General features: G+C 45.2%; 1 protein-coding gene across 4 annotated transcripts in view; it reads left to right on the forward strand.

Annotated features, from left to right (window-relative positions):
- The window catches only part of SIL1 (SIL1 nucleotide exchange factor), a 234,451-nt gene extending 225,385 nt beyond the window's left edge, over positions 1-9,066 (forward strand). For all 4 annotated transcript variants that reach the window (XM_019534832.1, XM_019534835.1, XM_019534834.1 and 1 more), the window contains exons 9-10: positions 937-1,101; positions 6,712-9,066. In XM_019534832.1, coding sequence (XP_019390377.1) covers positions 937-1,101; positions 6,712-7,065 — 519 coding nt within the window. In that variant the 3' untranslated portion in view covers positions 7,066-9,066. The remainder of the gene's footprint in view (positions 1-936; positions 1,102-6,711) is intronic.
- Positions 9,067-13,474: the final 4,408 nt, after the last annotated feature.

The following is a 13,474-nucleotide window of genomic DNA, read 5'->3' on the forward strand; positions in this document are numbered from 1 at the left end:
ACACACACACACACACACACACACAACCCACAGACCACTCTGCCTGCTGGCGGCTTGCCCTCCCCTCCCTGCTGGAGAGGCAGGTAGGTAAGCATGGTGTGTGCATGACACAGGGGTTGAATCAGCCCTAAATTGAAGCAGTGTTTTGTAAAACCCACCACTTCAATTTAGGGCCCCCCCATTTCATCTACACGCGCCCCTTGTGTCACAGATCGGGAACCTGATGCACGGTGATGTGTCATGGACTATACAAGCTAATGGTAACGTTCTGATTCCTCTGGCCTCTTTAATCACACAACAGCTGTGCATCCCAGTTAAAAAATTCTGGTCCTTGCAAAGGCATTTGTGCAGATTCCAAACAGCACCACACCCTGCACCTAGGTCAGATACCCATGTACAGTATGGTGTAGGCCTCAGTGACATCCTGTACTTCCTTGGCATTGGAGAGAATGTCATTGGAGTGGCCTTTGTTGCTTTGAGGGCTTCATGGTTGTGACTGTGAGGAGAGCTGAGCACCTGGCATGACCACTGTATTCAGGGGAAATGTGGGGGGCTCAGCACCTTGCAGTTTCAAACACTAAGCCTTTGAACTCCTTGAAAACAAATGTTTTATAGCAAGAGTTACAGCGAGTTGGGGATCAAATGTAAACCTCAGTCCCTTGGAGAGGCTGAAATTTAACATGGGCCAGTGTTTGCCGAGCAGCAAGGCATGAACATAGATGGTCTTGTTTTTCCTTCCTGATTAGAAGTCATTGAGACTGTTGATGGGCATTTAAATTACACCCATATTATGTAACCTCAATCAGCTGCCTTTTGTGATAGTTGGCAAAAGAAAATGAAGCCAGAACATTAGGGCTCTTCAGCATGCAGATTACTGAGCAAGAAAATGGCAGCTGTGACTGGACTAGGGGACTGATTCACTCTTGTGTTTGTCAGGCTCTATTTGCTTTGTCTTCGATGCTGCGACACTTCCCCTATGCCCAGCAGCAGTTCCTCAAGCTTGGTGGCCTTCAAGTACTTAGAAATCTCTTCAAAGAAAAAGGCATGGAGGCGCTCTATGTGCGAGTTGTGACATTACTCTATGATCTGATTATGGAAAAGGTAAGAGACGGCTGGAGAGTATTCCCTGGATATCAGCAGGAGTAGGTGAAGAGTAAGTTCTACACATAGGAATGATGAAATGTAATCTGGATTCACATACTTTCTGGAGTTCCTGAAGGTCCTTAAGATTTTCACAAAGGGGCTGTCTTGTTCCCTTCACCAAGGCCTGGGCAGTTGGGCGTGGTGCAGGCAATGCTGTCCTTCCACAAGAGTTGGGTGGGAGTAGCTGGTAGCATGGCAGCAGATTTAGTGGCCTGCTGTGCCCTCACTCCTCCAGGAGCATGGGGAAGCCCCTGTGAAACTGGGTTCGGTATTCCCCGTATGGGTTGCATGGCACAGGCTGAGTGTGGGACCTGACTTCTGAGGACATTGTGGAGCTGCTCTAGAATTATTTTAAACGTTCTTTTCCCCAATAACATCTTGCTGTAGTTCTTACCCAGCAGTGTGTTAGAAGCCAAGTGACACTGATCAGTCTGATTTTTATCATCTCAACCAGCAATCCTTAACCTTTTTGTACTCAAGGCACCCCTTGATAAACTCAAAGTCCCCCTCAGAAAATTCCAGCTTTGTTTTCACTAATTTTTTGACTACAGAAAAATAACAGTGCAGTTTTTATGCTACAGATAACTCAGAAGAATCACAACAGGGCAGAATGTTTTTAACACTGGGTTTCTATTTGAAATCTATGGGCACTTTTACACATGCTCCAAGGGTGGGTGGAGGGAGGGGTGCTCTAATTAAAGCAGCTTCAAGAGCCACTCTAATTAAAGTGCCACAGCATCTCATGTATCAGCACTCCTGCACTTCAGAATGGTTGTGGGAACGCTTGAACTAACTCTTCAAGCACCCCCTGCTGCCATTTTGAAGCGTGCGGACACTGATACACAAGACACTGGAGGCTGCTGGAGCACTGTAATTACCACGCTCCGGCAATGCACTGTAATTGTAATTATAGCACATTGGAGCAGCCTCCCAGCACATCTACAGGCACCCTGTGGTTTTATCTTGTGAATCATGTCTGCATGCCTAACACTACTGGCATTGCATGGCAACCTGAGGCATGTTTGAAAGGATCTCCGGGTGTCCGAGGTTGCTGTGGCACCCTGGTTAAGAATCGCTGGTCTAAACTAAATTAAACGCAAGGCATTAACAGAGTACTTACCGATTTTTTTGTAAATCTTCAAGTTTTAAAGGTCACTGGCTATTGGTATATCTTGGATAATAAACGGGTAAACACCTTTAGCTGTTTTATCTAGGAACACCTCAGCTTATTGCTGTAAATATCAATTTAAAAATCTTATTTTCTAGCCACTAGCTAACCTGTTTGTTTATGCGTTTCTCTTCCTTTAGAGAATGAAAATCAATTAAACCACAACTTCCACTTCTGTTTCTAGTCAATTTTGGGTCTGGGTTTTTATTGTTGTAATGTTTGGGTTTCAGGCACAGAAGAACTTGTATGAGAGCAGAAACACTTTTCTTGATCAGAGGTTTTATAAAACATAAACATTGGGCCCAATGTAAAATGACCTGGTTCATTCAGTTGGACAAATAACTAGCACTTTTTTCTGCCACAAACATTTGCTTTTAGCTTGTCAGAAACCCTACAGTTGTACCCCATGTTTTAACTACTCTACCTCAACATCTCCATCTGTTCCCAGATGCATTCTAACTTGAGGCAGTCAGCAGACCCTACACATATCAAGTGTTACATTAAGGCAGGGGTGGGCAAAATGTGGTCCATGGGCCAGTTGTGGCCTGCCAGGCTGTTCTATCTGGCCCGTGGAGCCCCTAAAAAAAATAAGAAAATCCTTATCTGCCCCTGACTGCCTGATATGTGACCCTCGATGGCTTGCCAAAACTCAGTAAGTGGTCCTCCTCCCGAAATAATTGCCCACCCCTGCATTAAAGCGTTATGAATGTTGTTCATTGTCCTTTTGATTGTGACGGTCTCCAGGGGCATATCCAGATGAGCACAGACATGTGGTATGCTGCCCCATAGACCCATCTGCAGCACCACACACTGCACAAGCAGGCATTCCCCGCACTGCGACTTTGCAGCATTTGGGGTGGGGGTTGACCCAGGGTCAAAAAAACCCATGGTGAAAAAAAGCGGGATGGCTCATGTGGTGCCAGCACATTCCACCCAGAATCAGAGCCTGGCTGGCTGGAGCCACGCTTTTGCTGCTGGCCAGGTTCTCTGCTTCAGGAGTGCTGCAGCTGCAGCTCATGGAGGCCCCAGGACTCCAGGTAAGGCTGCTAGAGCCAGCACAGTTGTTGGTCCCATCCTCCCCCACCCCATCTGGTGTAACCTGCACACCAGAGTGTGTGTGGCACCAGCATTCCCCAGGGACAGGCAGCACAAGGTGTGCTGCTGCTACTTGTGTCTAGGGAAATGCATGCTCCTGCTCATCTGAACACTCCCTAGGATGTAAATTGGATTTGTCGTCTTACTGGGCCTGAATGTGGAATGGAAAAAACCACTATTTTTTTCACATAACCCACACAGTTTCTCCAAAACTACCTGGGGAAATTTGGGATAAGCATTATATGCGAGGAAAAGGGCTCCCCATAGGTCTGGAAATTTGGAGTGGTAGCAGCATTACTTGCTGTGGCTTGGGGAGCCACTGGAATTTAATGCTGCTACTGTTCCCTCCCTCCCAACCTCACCCCCACTACCAAATTTCCAGATTCTTGGGGAGCCCCTTCCCAACTGTATGCCAGATTGGGATTGCAGCTGAACACAGGACCACAGGTCCCAGACCTAGCACATGCTTCCAGAACCAGTGCACTGTCCCAAACTCAGGGTATGGCCCTGGAGCCAGTGTGCAGGGTTGGAGCCAACACACAGCCCCAACACATTATGCTGAGTCAGGCACCACTGCACTGTGTAACGCCAGAGTCACCATGTCAGACTGGGCTCTGGCATGCATCCCCCAGCCCCAGAGATCCCAGGTCTTTGGTACTTACCTGTACTCCTTGGTAAGATTTATCTTTCTTGGTGCCTTCCCAAAATAGGGTCCTTTTTTTATTTGAGTGTATGTTTATATGTGAGAAAATACGGTAACAGCAAGCAAAGGGGCTGGATGAATCTGAATAAGTGGTGATATCACAGGGCTGTAGAATGGTTAGGTTTGGGGAAGACTGATTGAAAATCAACTGTGTGTGTGTGTGTGTGTGTGTGTGTGTGTGTGTGTGTGTGTGTGTGTGTAAAATGAAGCAAAACTTAACTGCCGGCCATGCTAGCCAGCGGAGTGGATTGAAGCAGAAGAAAAGATAGTTCTGTTCTGAATGCTTTCCCTGCCCTCACTCTTTTGTTTAACCCCAAATGAATGAACGGTCCAGCCAGCATGAGTATAAACTTGCACGAGGGACAGAAATGGCTTTCCTCTGGGAAGGAAAAATGTGGTTGGAGGTTTTATTTCCTCTCCTCCCTCCCTTCCCCTCCCCCACACGTACAGTAAATCAAACATATAAGTACAGTGCAGTGATTTTTGCCTTGAGTAACATCCAAGGGACCATCAGAAATAAGTTGCCAAGCAGCGATAGGCCCTTATCTAAAGGTCAGAAAAAATGTTATTGGGAACCTTGAGGATGTTGGAGTGGTCCCCAGGATGGGAGGGGGAGGGAGGATTTACCTGTTAGTAGGACTTATCTTTCATCGGTGTTTCTTTGTAACTGACTATTTCCATCCATTTTCTTCTGCAGATTTGCTTATCAGACCTGTAGAAGCCCTAATCTTTCCTTAATGATAATAACCTAGCAAACAGACTTGTGCTATTCAGATCTAATTAATGAAGCGCACACATACTAATTATCACAGGAGGCCACCAGTCAAGCTAAAGGAACAGTTCTTAAAGGGAAAGAGATGCCATTGTGACAATCTGGGAATTTTTTGTGCAAGGACCAGCTGTTTCTGCCATGCAGACTGAAATGCATTTCGGATCACATTCTAGTTGGTGATGCATTCGTGGATTTCCTGTTAGTGACAGCTTCTCACATTCACCTGCTGGCACTGCCAGGGCCACGCATTTAATGGTAACAGCTAGTATCAAAGCCAGCAATAAATGAACGTGCAGATTCCTACATATGCCGCCCACGCTGTGAACACTGCAACTCAGTATATTTGAACAAGATCAACCCCCACTGCAGCAGCCTTCAATGTGCCTGCTAGAACCGGGTCTTTCACTTGGGCTCTGCATCTTGGCTTACATGTGGGGGTGCTTTTGAAAGTGCATATAGCTACACAGAATAGGGTGGCTGAACCTTTTGATTTAAAGCTGATATAAAACAGGCAGTGCCCAGAGCCTATGGTCTGGTAACATTCCTAAAATGATGGCACAACAAAAATGTTCAATAGGCATAGAGTTACATGGCAGTTATGAAACAAAACAAAAACCAACATTTTAAACATCATCGCCTAAACTGTCTTCCCCTTTCTGTTAGATATTTGTTGCCCATGATGTCATAATATCACAGTAATCCTCCAGTCATCTAAGAGTTTTCCAGGCTAGACATGGCTAGAATTTCTAAAATATAAAATCAAAGCACACAAATTTTTCAAGCCACCTTTATGTATCATAAAGAAACAAAATAGGGAGTGCTTCCTTTCATATATATTTCTTTTGCAGATGACCTTGAAAGTCAGATATTAGGGGGTATATGGATTCACCACTGGATAATAATGCAGTAGATTCCAGTTATTTGTACAGCATTTTTTCCAACAAAATTATGCAAATGAGCAGACTATAGTAGTAAATGGAACAGGAAGAAACAATTTAAAAATAAATAGGTAGCATAATTTCTGGTCATAATATGGTGCTATAAGTGACTGCAAGTTGCTACTGCAGTTTTTGTCAGCTCTTAAAGATTTGTTGGAAAATAAATGGAAAATGACAGCAATTGCAGTTTGATCATATCTTATACCTTTCTATGTGACTGTGCATATTCATAACAAATAACAGAATTCCACATGCACCTTAAGCATTCCAAAATTGCATTTACTTCATGTAGTCATCCAATGATGCAAGGAAAAGCAAATACAATAAAATAAGAGGCAATTTTTAAGAGGTAGTATTGTGATGTGTAAGATGATTTAGAAAAAATGTATAAGCAAACTGATTTCTTTCTATGAGACATGTCATTAATCCAGGGTGATTGATATCATAGTTAATGATAAGAAACATGTTAAATATACTTAAAGTTAAATGTGCTGATTTAAAACAACAGAAAACCATATGTAATAATTTGCAAAATTATAAAAATGTTTCACAGTTTGAAACACTACTATAAACTGTCTGTTATGAGCAGAAATCTTTAACTATGCTTAACCTTTGCATGATTTAAGTGATCCTTGACTTTCTCTTTTGTAGTTTCAGTTTGTACAATACACCCAAATATTCTAAAAGCTAATATCCAAAATAGGAGGGCAAAATTTAATTCAGTGGATAGCAGGAAAGTTTACAAATAACCAAAACATGCTAATAATTAACATGCATTACAGGGAAATCTACTTTATGTTGCTCAACAGTATATAAAATCTACTGAGAACAATTATTAAAAGTGTCAGTTGTACTAGGATACTAATAATCAATGTAACATGCTTTCTCACAGATGTTGCTTGAGGGTGCCCAGAACAATGAAGACCAAATGGAAGAGAAAGTCCAGCAGTACAGCCAAGTGAAGCTGGTGCCCGCTGTGGTAGAACAGGACTGGTGTGCCATTGTTTCCAACCTCCTGGCACTGCCGGAGCATGACACGAGAGAGAAAGTCCTAAAAACAGTGAGTGTTCTGATGACCTTCTGCAAGGATCGATACCGTGGGGACCAGCACCTCAACATCACACTAAGCATGTTGCGCAGCGAGTATGAGGAGCTGGCGGCTGAAGAACAAAGGCAAGGTGACAAAGATGGATATTTTAAGGAACTTCTTGGCTCTATAAATACCATTATTCAGGAATTAAGATGAAAGCAGCTGTAATTTCACTGAGATTTAAGAAGTAATTCAGGACAACTGCATGAATGTTGCTGTTTCAGGCTTAAATAAACTATTGAATAAACTGCTGGTCCAAGCAAAATCTCTCTCCAAGGCAAGTGAGCCAGTAGTTTCGTTACTAAAAGCACAAGCATTTGTGGGTATATTTTCAGCTCATTTCTTAGCCCATGCTAATTTCTCAGCTAATGAGGGTGTACATTTTCAAACATATATTACACCTAGTACTCTGCTTGCTTCTGAATCATTTACTGTAAGTGACTGAAATATTTTATCCAGATAGAGAAAAACAGCAATTTTTTGGAGTCCCAAGGACTGATGATACTCTTGCTTATCAGGCAGATGTGTATTTGGATTTTCTAAAGGAAAAAGACTTCTTCATATAACAGTAGTCAGGCTTTCTGCTTTGGATTTGTTCTACTTTCTAATCTACAGAGGCTCTGGAAACTGCTGGTTGTGTCCTGATCTTTAAGTTTTCATCCTGCTTGTGTTTTTTACTCAGAAACCTCAAGAATATTGAGTCTTGTTATAACTAGGTCTGGTTAGAGAATGTGTAAAAACCAAGATTGGGAGGTTTTTTTTCAGCCCTTATTTGAAAGAACATAGAATCTTTAGCAAAAAGAGCCCTTCTCACAAATGTTTGCTAGACACTTGAATTAAATACATGTTTAAAAAACAAAACCAAAACCTCAAGCATTCTAAATAGCTCTGATTAGAAATCATTTCTCCTGCCAGCCAATCAGGTTATACTTGCTTCACAACTGTAATATGAACTTTTTTCTTCTCTAGTTGTTCAAAACTCTAGAGTAGACTGGACCTGAATTTCTAATGGTTTTTTAATGGGAAAAAAAAACAATCTAGGGAGGGGCTTAGAATTCTTTTACACATCAAGGGAAATAAAATTTAAAAGCCACTGTTTTTTTTTCCCCTTGTACAGTTTACTTTTAAATATTTTTGTGCCTTCTGATCTTATGAGAATACTGCCTCATAAGGAAATATTGGAAGGAAATATTTTTTCCAATATTTCAATTTTTTTTCTATTCCAGACAAAGGGGAAAAGAAACATGAAATATTTTAAATTTCCCATAAAGCAGCATTTAAAAAAAAATCATGTCAGCCTCATTGAAACCTTACCTATCACTCAGGCAAAAGCCTGCTATTACAGCATTGACTGCACCTTCACTTTTTAAAACTCTGCATATAAAAAACAGTGACTCGAGTTAAAGTTTTGGCCTTGAAACAATCCCATACCAAAAATGTTGAAGTGGGCTGCATAAACAGTGCCTCAGCAAAGTGGTGCCAAAATCAAACACAGGTTTCAAAATATTCCTATCATGACAAAAAGAGCATTTGTCACCAGAAGAGCATTTCAGTGAAGTACTTGCAACCAGCTCTACTGGGAGCTGCTGTGAATCCCTCTGACTGTCAGCTTCAGCTACTTCAAGCTGGGCCAGTGCTACCACTTGTACTTTGTGAGGCTTTTACAGTGCAGAGAAATATCCATTACAAGCTGGACTGAGGCTGCCAATTCCTTTTCCCCTATGATTGTAGCAGACTTGAATCCAGGTCCCATTAACCTGCACTACCACCTGGCCCTTCCTCTGCTTCTTTTTCTGGTTATAATTGCTATGTACAGAAAACCCTGAGCTGGTATCTTTTTATTTTTTAACAGAAAGTGAGACTTGGAGTGCTGTGTGGCTGGAGCAGGCACAGTTAGGCGACTGCACCAAAGGGACCTTTGCCAGCACAGCAGGGCACTGTGAGGATGGGGAGCTGCTTTGGTGCCTGCGCCATGTAGGCATGGGATAACTTTGCCATTTTAGTGCCAGGTTATTATCTTTGGTTGTTTGGCTTTCCCTGCCCAGAGTGGATGTCACCAGAATGACTGGATGGTTGCTCTGTAATCCTGGTGGCTCCTGCAGGGTTTCCCATCAGGAGTCCCTAATGATGATAGAATAATAAATAGTTGTATTTATACAGCATCCATCTGCCACTGCCTTGTAAGGACAGCATGAAACAATGTGCTCCCAATGAATCGAGATGCCAACCGCTTGAGAGCCAGCATCTTCCAGCCCTTCTGCAAGCAGGCAAAAGCTGTTCAGGCAGGACAGCGCAGAAGAACATGGTTGCAACATAAAATATACAGGCTATAGCCACTTTGTCCAGTATAGTCCTGCAGCCTGGGAGCCTCCCTGAGGGTGGAATGTACAGGTTTCAATCTTCAATTTAACCATGCTTCCCTGCACCCTGAGGATGCCCAGAAGCCAGAACAGCCTATTAAAGCAGCCTTCAAGCTGCTTTAGTGGCAGGAGACTGAACTGGCAGGCAGCTGCCCAGGAGTAGGTGGGCACAAGTGGGGTTTTAAGCCACTTTTGCAAATGCACTGCCTCCTGCTAGCTCTGTGCTTTGGTGCCACAGCTCAGGGCAGAAACCAAAGGTTTTGCCAGGCCTGGAACCTCTTTAACTCTTATAATCAGCTCCTTACATAAACTGCTTTCATGTGCCAACAGACAGGAGTGGGGACCAATGCAGCAGCCAGGCAGGTCATCACCTAAGAGTACTTGTGCATTTGGCCCTGGCTTCAGCTCCTGGGCCAGAGAGCATGCATCAGGGTGCCCATGGCAGAGTAGTGGACTCTCCATCACTGGAGGTGTTCAAGAAGAGGGATGTTCTAAGCGTAGCTACGCCTGTGTTCTGCTGTGGGTATTTCCCATGCTTTTGTGCTTTGCTGGTTGCTGTATGGGGGGAAATTCCTCCCCTTTCCCCACCTTCCTCAGAAGCATTGGGTGTTGGCTGCAGTCAAGGCTGGGGATTTTGACTAGGGCATGCCAATGTTCCTGCTGCAACTTAAATCCACATTTTGCTGGCTAAAGGGTCTTATCCTTCTGCTGAGGGTCAGACCAGTTGCCATGTTTGGGGGCATGAGGGAATTTTACCCCATGGTCAGGTTGGTATGGATTGTGGGGGGGTTTGCCTTCCTCTATAGCAGGGGTTGTGGCCCTCTTCCTGGGATCTTTTGAGCATATATAAACAACCTCTGCAGAAGCAGGACATTGGCCACTGTGGACCCTCTGCTTTACCTACTGCAGATTAGGATGTTACATCTTGTGTTAGATTTGACTCTGTAGTTTTGCTGACGGGTTATACAATGGATTTGTATAGGATGGTTTGCATAGGGATGATTCTGCCTCAGTTGGGGGTTGGTCTAACTGCATGACCAGGAGCAGCTTGCAGACAGCAGAGCTACAGAACAAAAGGTAGCTTGATGAATGGAAGATCCAGATCATAGGAGAGAGGGCTGTTAACTCCTGTGGGGTGAAGGAATTGGGAGGAATCCAGTGGATTGTAACATAATTGTTACTGGGAGTAACAAGGAATAACGGCAATACATTGACTGAGAGTGGATTCAGGCTGGACATTGGAGGCGTTACTTCATGGTCAGGGCGGCTAGGATCTGGAGCCAACGTCCAAGAGAAGTGGTGCTGGCTCCTACCCTGGGGGTCTTTAAGAGGAGGCTAGATGTACACCTTGCTGGGGTCATTTGACCCCAGTACTCTTTCCTGCCCATGGCAGGGGGTCGGACTTGATGATCTGCTCAGGTCCCTTCCGAGCCTACTAACTATGAAACAATGGAGCTCTCTGCCAGCTCTGCTTCTCTACGATTCTATTCTTTATGATTATCCCAGCAAAGGCCATTGTCCTGCCAGCACTAACCATTTTCTCAAGCAGTGTGAGATGCACCATGGCATTCATGGAGTTCAGCTGATGCCACTCTCCAATACCTGCTGCATGTGGAGCAGTGGAGACTCATTGGCTTAGCCACTTCCTTGCTGTAATGGGACATTGGGTTCAGATATTCTCTTGTTTTCCCCTCAAATAGAGGTTTCCTGTTCTCCTACTGTCAGGGCTTATGTTGGGCTTTGTGTTTCCAAGTCAGTGTACTAAGGGTTTGGCCCCAAGGGTTCTCACATGCTACTGTCTAATGCATGTATGTTATCTGTTATGGAGAAGTCAGAGATGCTAGAGGATGGGCTTTGGTATACAGACTTTATTTTGACCTTTCTACAGAATTCCACAGAGCTTCCTTACCTCTCATGGGATGCTTTGGGAAGGGTCAGAGCCTTGACTGGACACCATGCAAGTCTCCATTTGAATCTTTCAGGTTTTCAGAGGAGTTCCATAGTATTTTATTCTAATCCCTTTGGGAGGGGACCTCACTTTCTTGTCAGGTCATTTAAAATTCCCCATGAGGCATTTTTGATCAATTCCAACAGTAACAGTATGAAAACAGAAAAGTTATACGTGGCTCCTGCAGCTGAGAGACTTCATAAGCACAACTGGAGCCAGTTCTCCACATTCTGTACACCAGCCGTGCACTCCTAAGCATTTTATCTCCACATTTCATGCAATTCTGCAAAGCTCTACGGATGGAAAATAACACCCTGTGCCTCAAGCTTAGAACAGACGCACAGGCACAGAAATATCATAGGCTCAGGGGACTGGAGCCCTTAATGCCACCCATGAAATAGATTTATGCTAATAGCACATTGCATTATCCTGCTATTGCAGTTGTAACCTGTGTCAAGTGCTGCCCCAAATGCCCCTCATCTAAGGTGCCCTACTTACTTGCTGGGGGAAGGGCTTCTGCTGCTTTCCATAGTTTCAGATTTGCTTTTCAGATAGAACAGTTCCTTCAGTAATTGTTTCTGCAGCCTCAGGAGCATCAGCAGTGATAATGCTACCCATGAGAGAGAAACCAGCCTGCTATCAAAGAGAATCTTTAGGTGCCAAATGCAAAGGCGACTCTAAACACCTGGGAAGTTGTCACTGCTCAATTATCTTATGCTTGTTAAGCTTACCGATCATTTAAGATGTTGTTAATACAAGCTGAGCAATTCATCTCGCCTGTACAGAACAGATCAGCCTCCAAAACTTCCTTGGATCAATATCATCTCTTGGAAACAGCGATGTGTAGCTACAGGTGTAGACAGCCTGTACCACAGTGTCTTCTGCAGGGGACAAGCCACCTTATAGCCTCATCTGATAAAATGGACAACTTTGGCTAAGAGTAAATACCTGAAACTGAGCTTGGTATTGATTGGGCTGTTTCAAGGCTGTTAGCCCTTCCTTCTTTATACTAGAAATTCAGGCTACTTTTACAGATTGTCAATTGTTGCTATTAAATAGTAGGTGTCATTATAAATATTGACTTTACTCTGGGGTTTGTTTCTGTTTTGCTTGGATTAAAACATAGCTTGAAGGAATTCTCACAAATCTGTTCCTGGAGAACGCAGCAGGGTATTTCAGACACGGTAAAATGCAGTCGCAACAGACTGAGCTGCCAGGGCTTGGTGCATAGAGGGAGTCTCTTCTGTTTTGTAAGCTGGCCTCCTTCATTTTAGCTTCTGCTTGATGGAAGATGTGAACTAAGCCTTGGTATTCTAGAGCAGGGATCACTAACTGATCTTGAAGCCTTTTGGAATCGATCTGAGGCTGGGGGAGCTAAGCACACTTGTGCATACATGCACGCACCCAATCTCCAGCCCAGCAGGTCAGTCCATGGGGGAGGGAAGATGCATGGCAGTGGGGGGAGGGGCTCCTGCCACTGTGCACATCTCAGTAGAGGCCCCAGGGGGCATGTGCCCCCTCATCTATGTGCGGTGGAGGCAGCTGCCATTGCAGGCTGGGCTTTGCACCCTGAGCCCTGCTGCAGCCCACCTGGAGAGTGGCCTGATACCACGTGTCCAGCTGCTGGGCGGGCAGAGGACAAGGCTCAGGGATTCACATGGCATTGAGCCATTCCAAGGCCAGGTAGAGGGGTCAGGGTGCAAAACTTACAACAGCAGCCACCTCCACCCCGCACAGATAGGGCACGTGTCGCCCCCTTCCCCCCTCAAATGCTGGTCAGCATAGGCAGCTGCAGCAGCTGTCAGGGAGGGAGTGGAGCTGGAGCAGGGGCAGGCCCTGCAAAGCCAGGGCATGGGACGGAGCTGTGAGTGACTTGTCTGGAGGGGCCTGGGGGGCATGCACCCCGGGAAAGCACGGGGGGGGGTATGGATCTGCATGCCAGCCGGGCCAGCTGCCACTGTGGGCTGGGGCTGGGGCTGTACTCGGGCTGGGTGGCAGTAGCACTGGGAGCGGGACTACAGGGCAACTTCGGGCACCTGAAAATAGATCCCAGGGGGCGGGGGGGCAAGGGGTAGGTGTTGGTGCCACATTGTGCTTGGCCCCACTCCCCTGCCTGCTCCAGTGCTGCTCTCTCCTTCACCACCACTGGGCGGGGGGCAGGTGGAGGCCTCAGCGGTGAGGGAGGAAGTGGGGTTAGGGCTGGGGCCTTGATCTCCTCCACCCTGCCCTGCCCTGCCCTGCAGGGGGGGGCAAAGGG

Source organism: Crocodylus porosus, unplaced genomic scaffold (assembly GCF_001723895.1).
Source record: "Crocodylus porosus isolate Cpor-Errol unplaced genomic scaffold, CroPor_comp1, whole genome shotgun sequence".
NCBI lineage: Eukaryota > Metazoa > Chordata > Crocodylia > Crocodylidae > Crocodylus > Crocodylus porosus.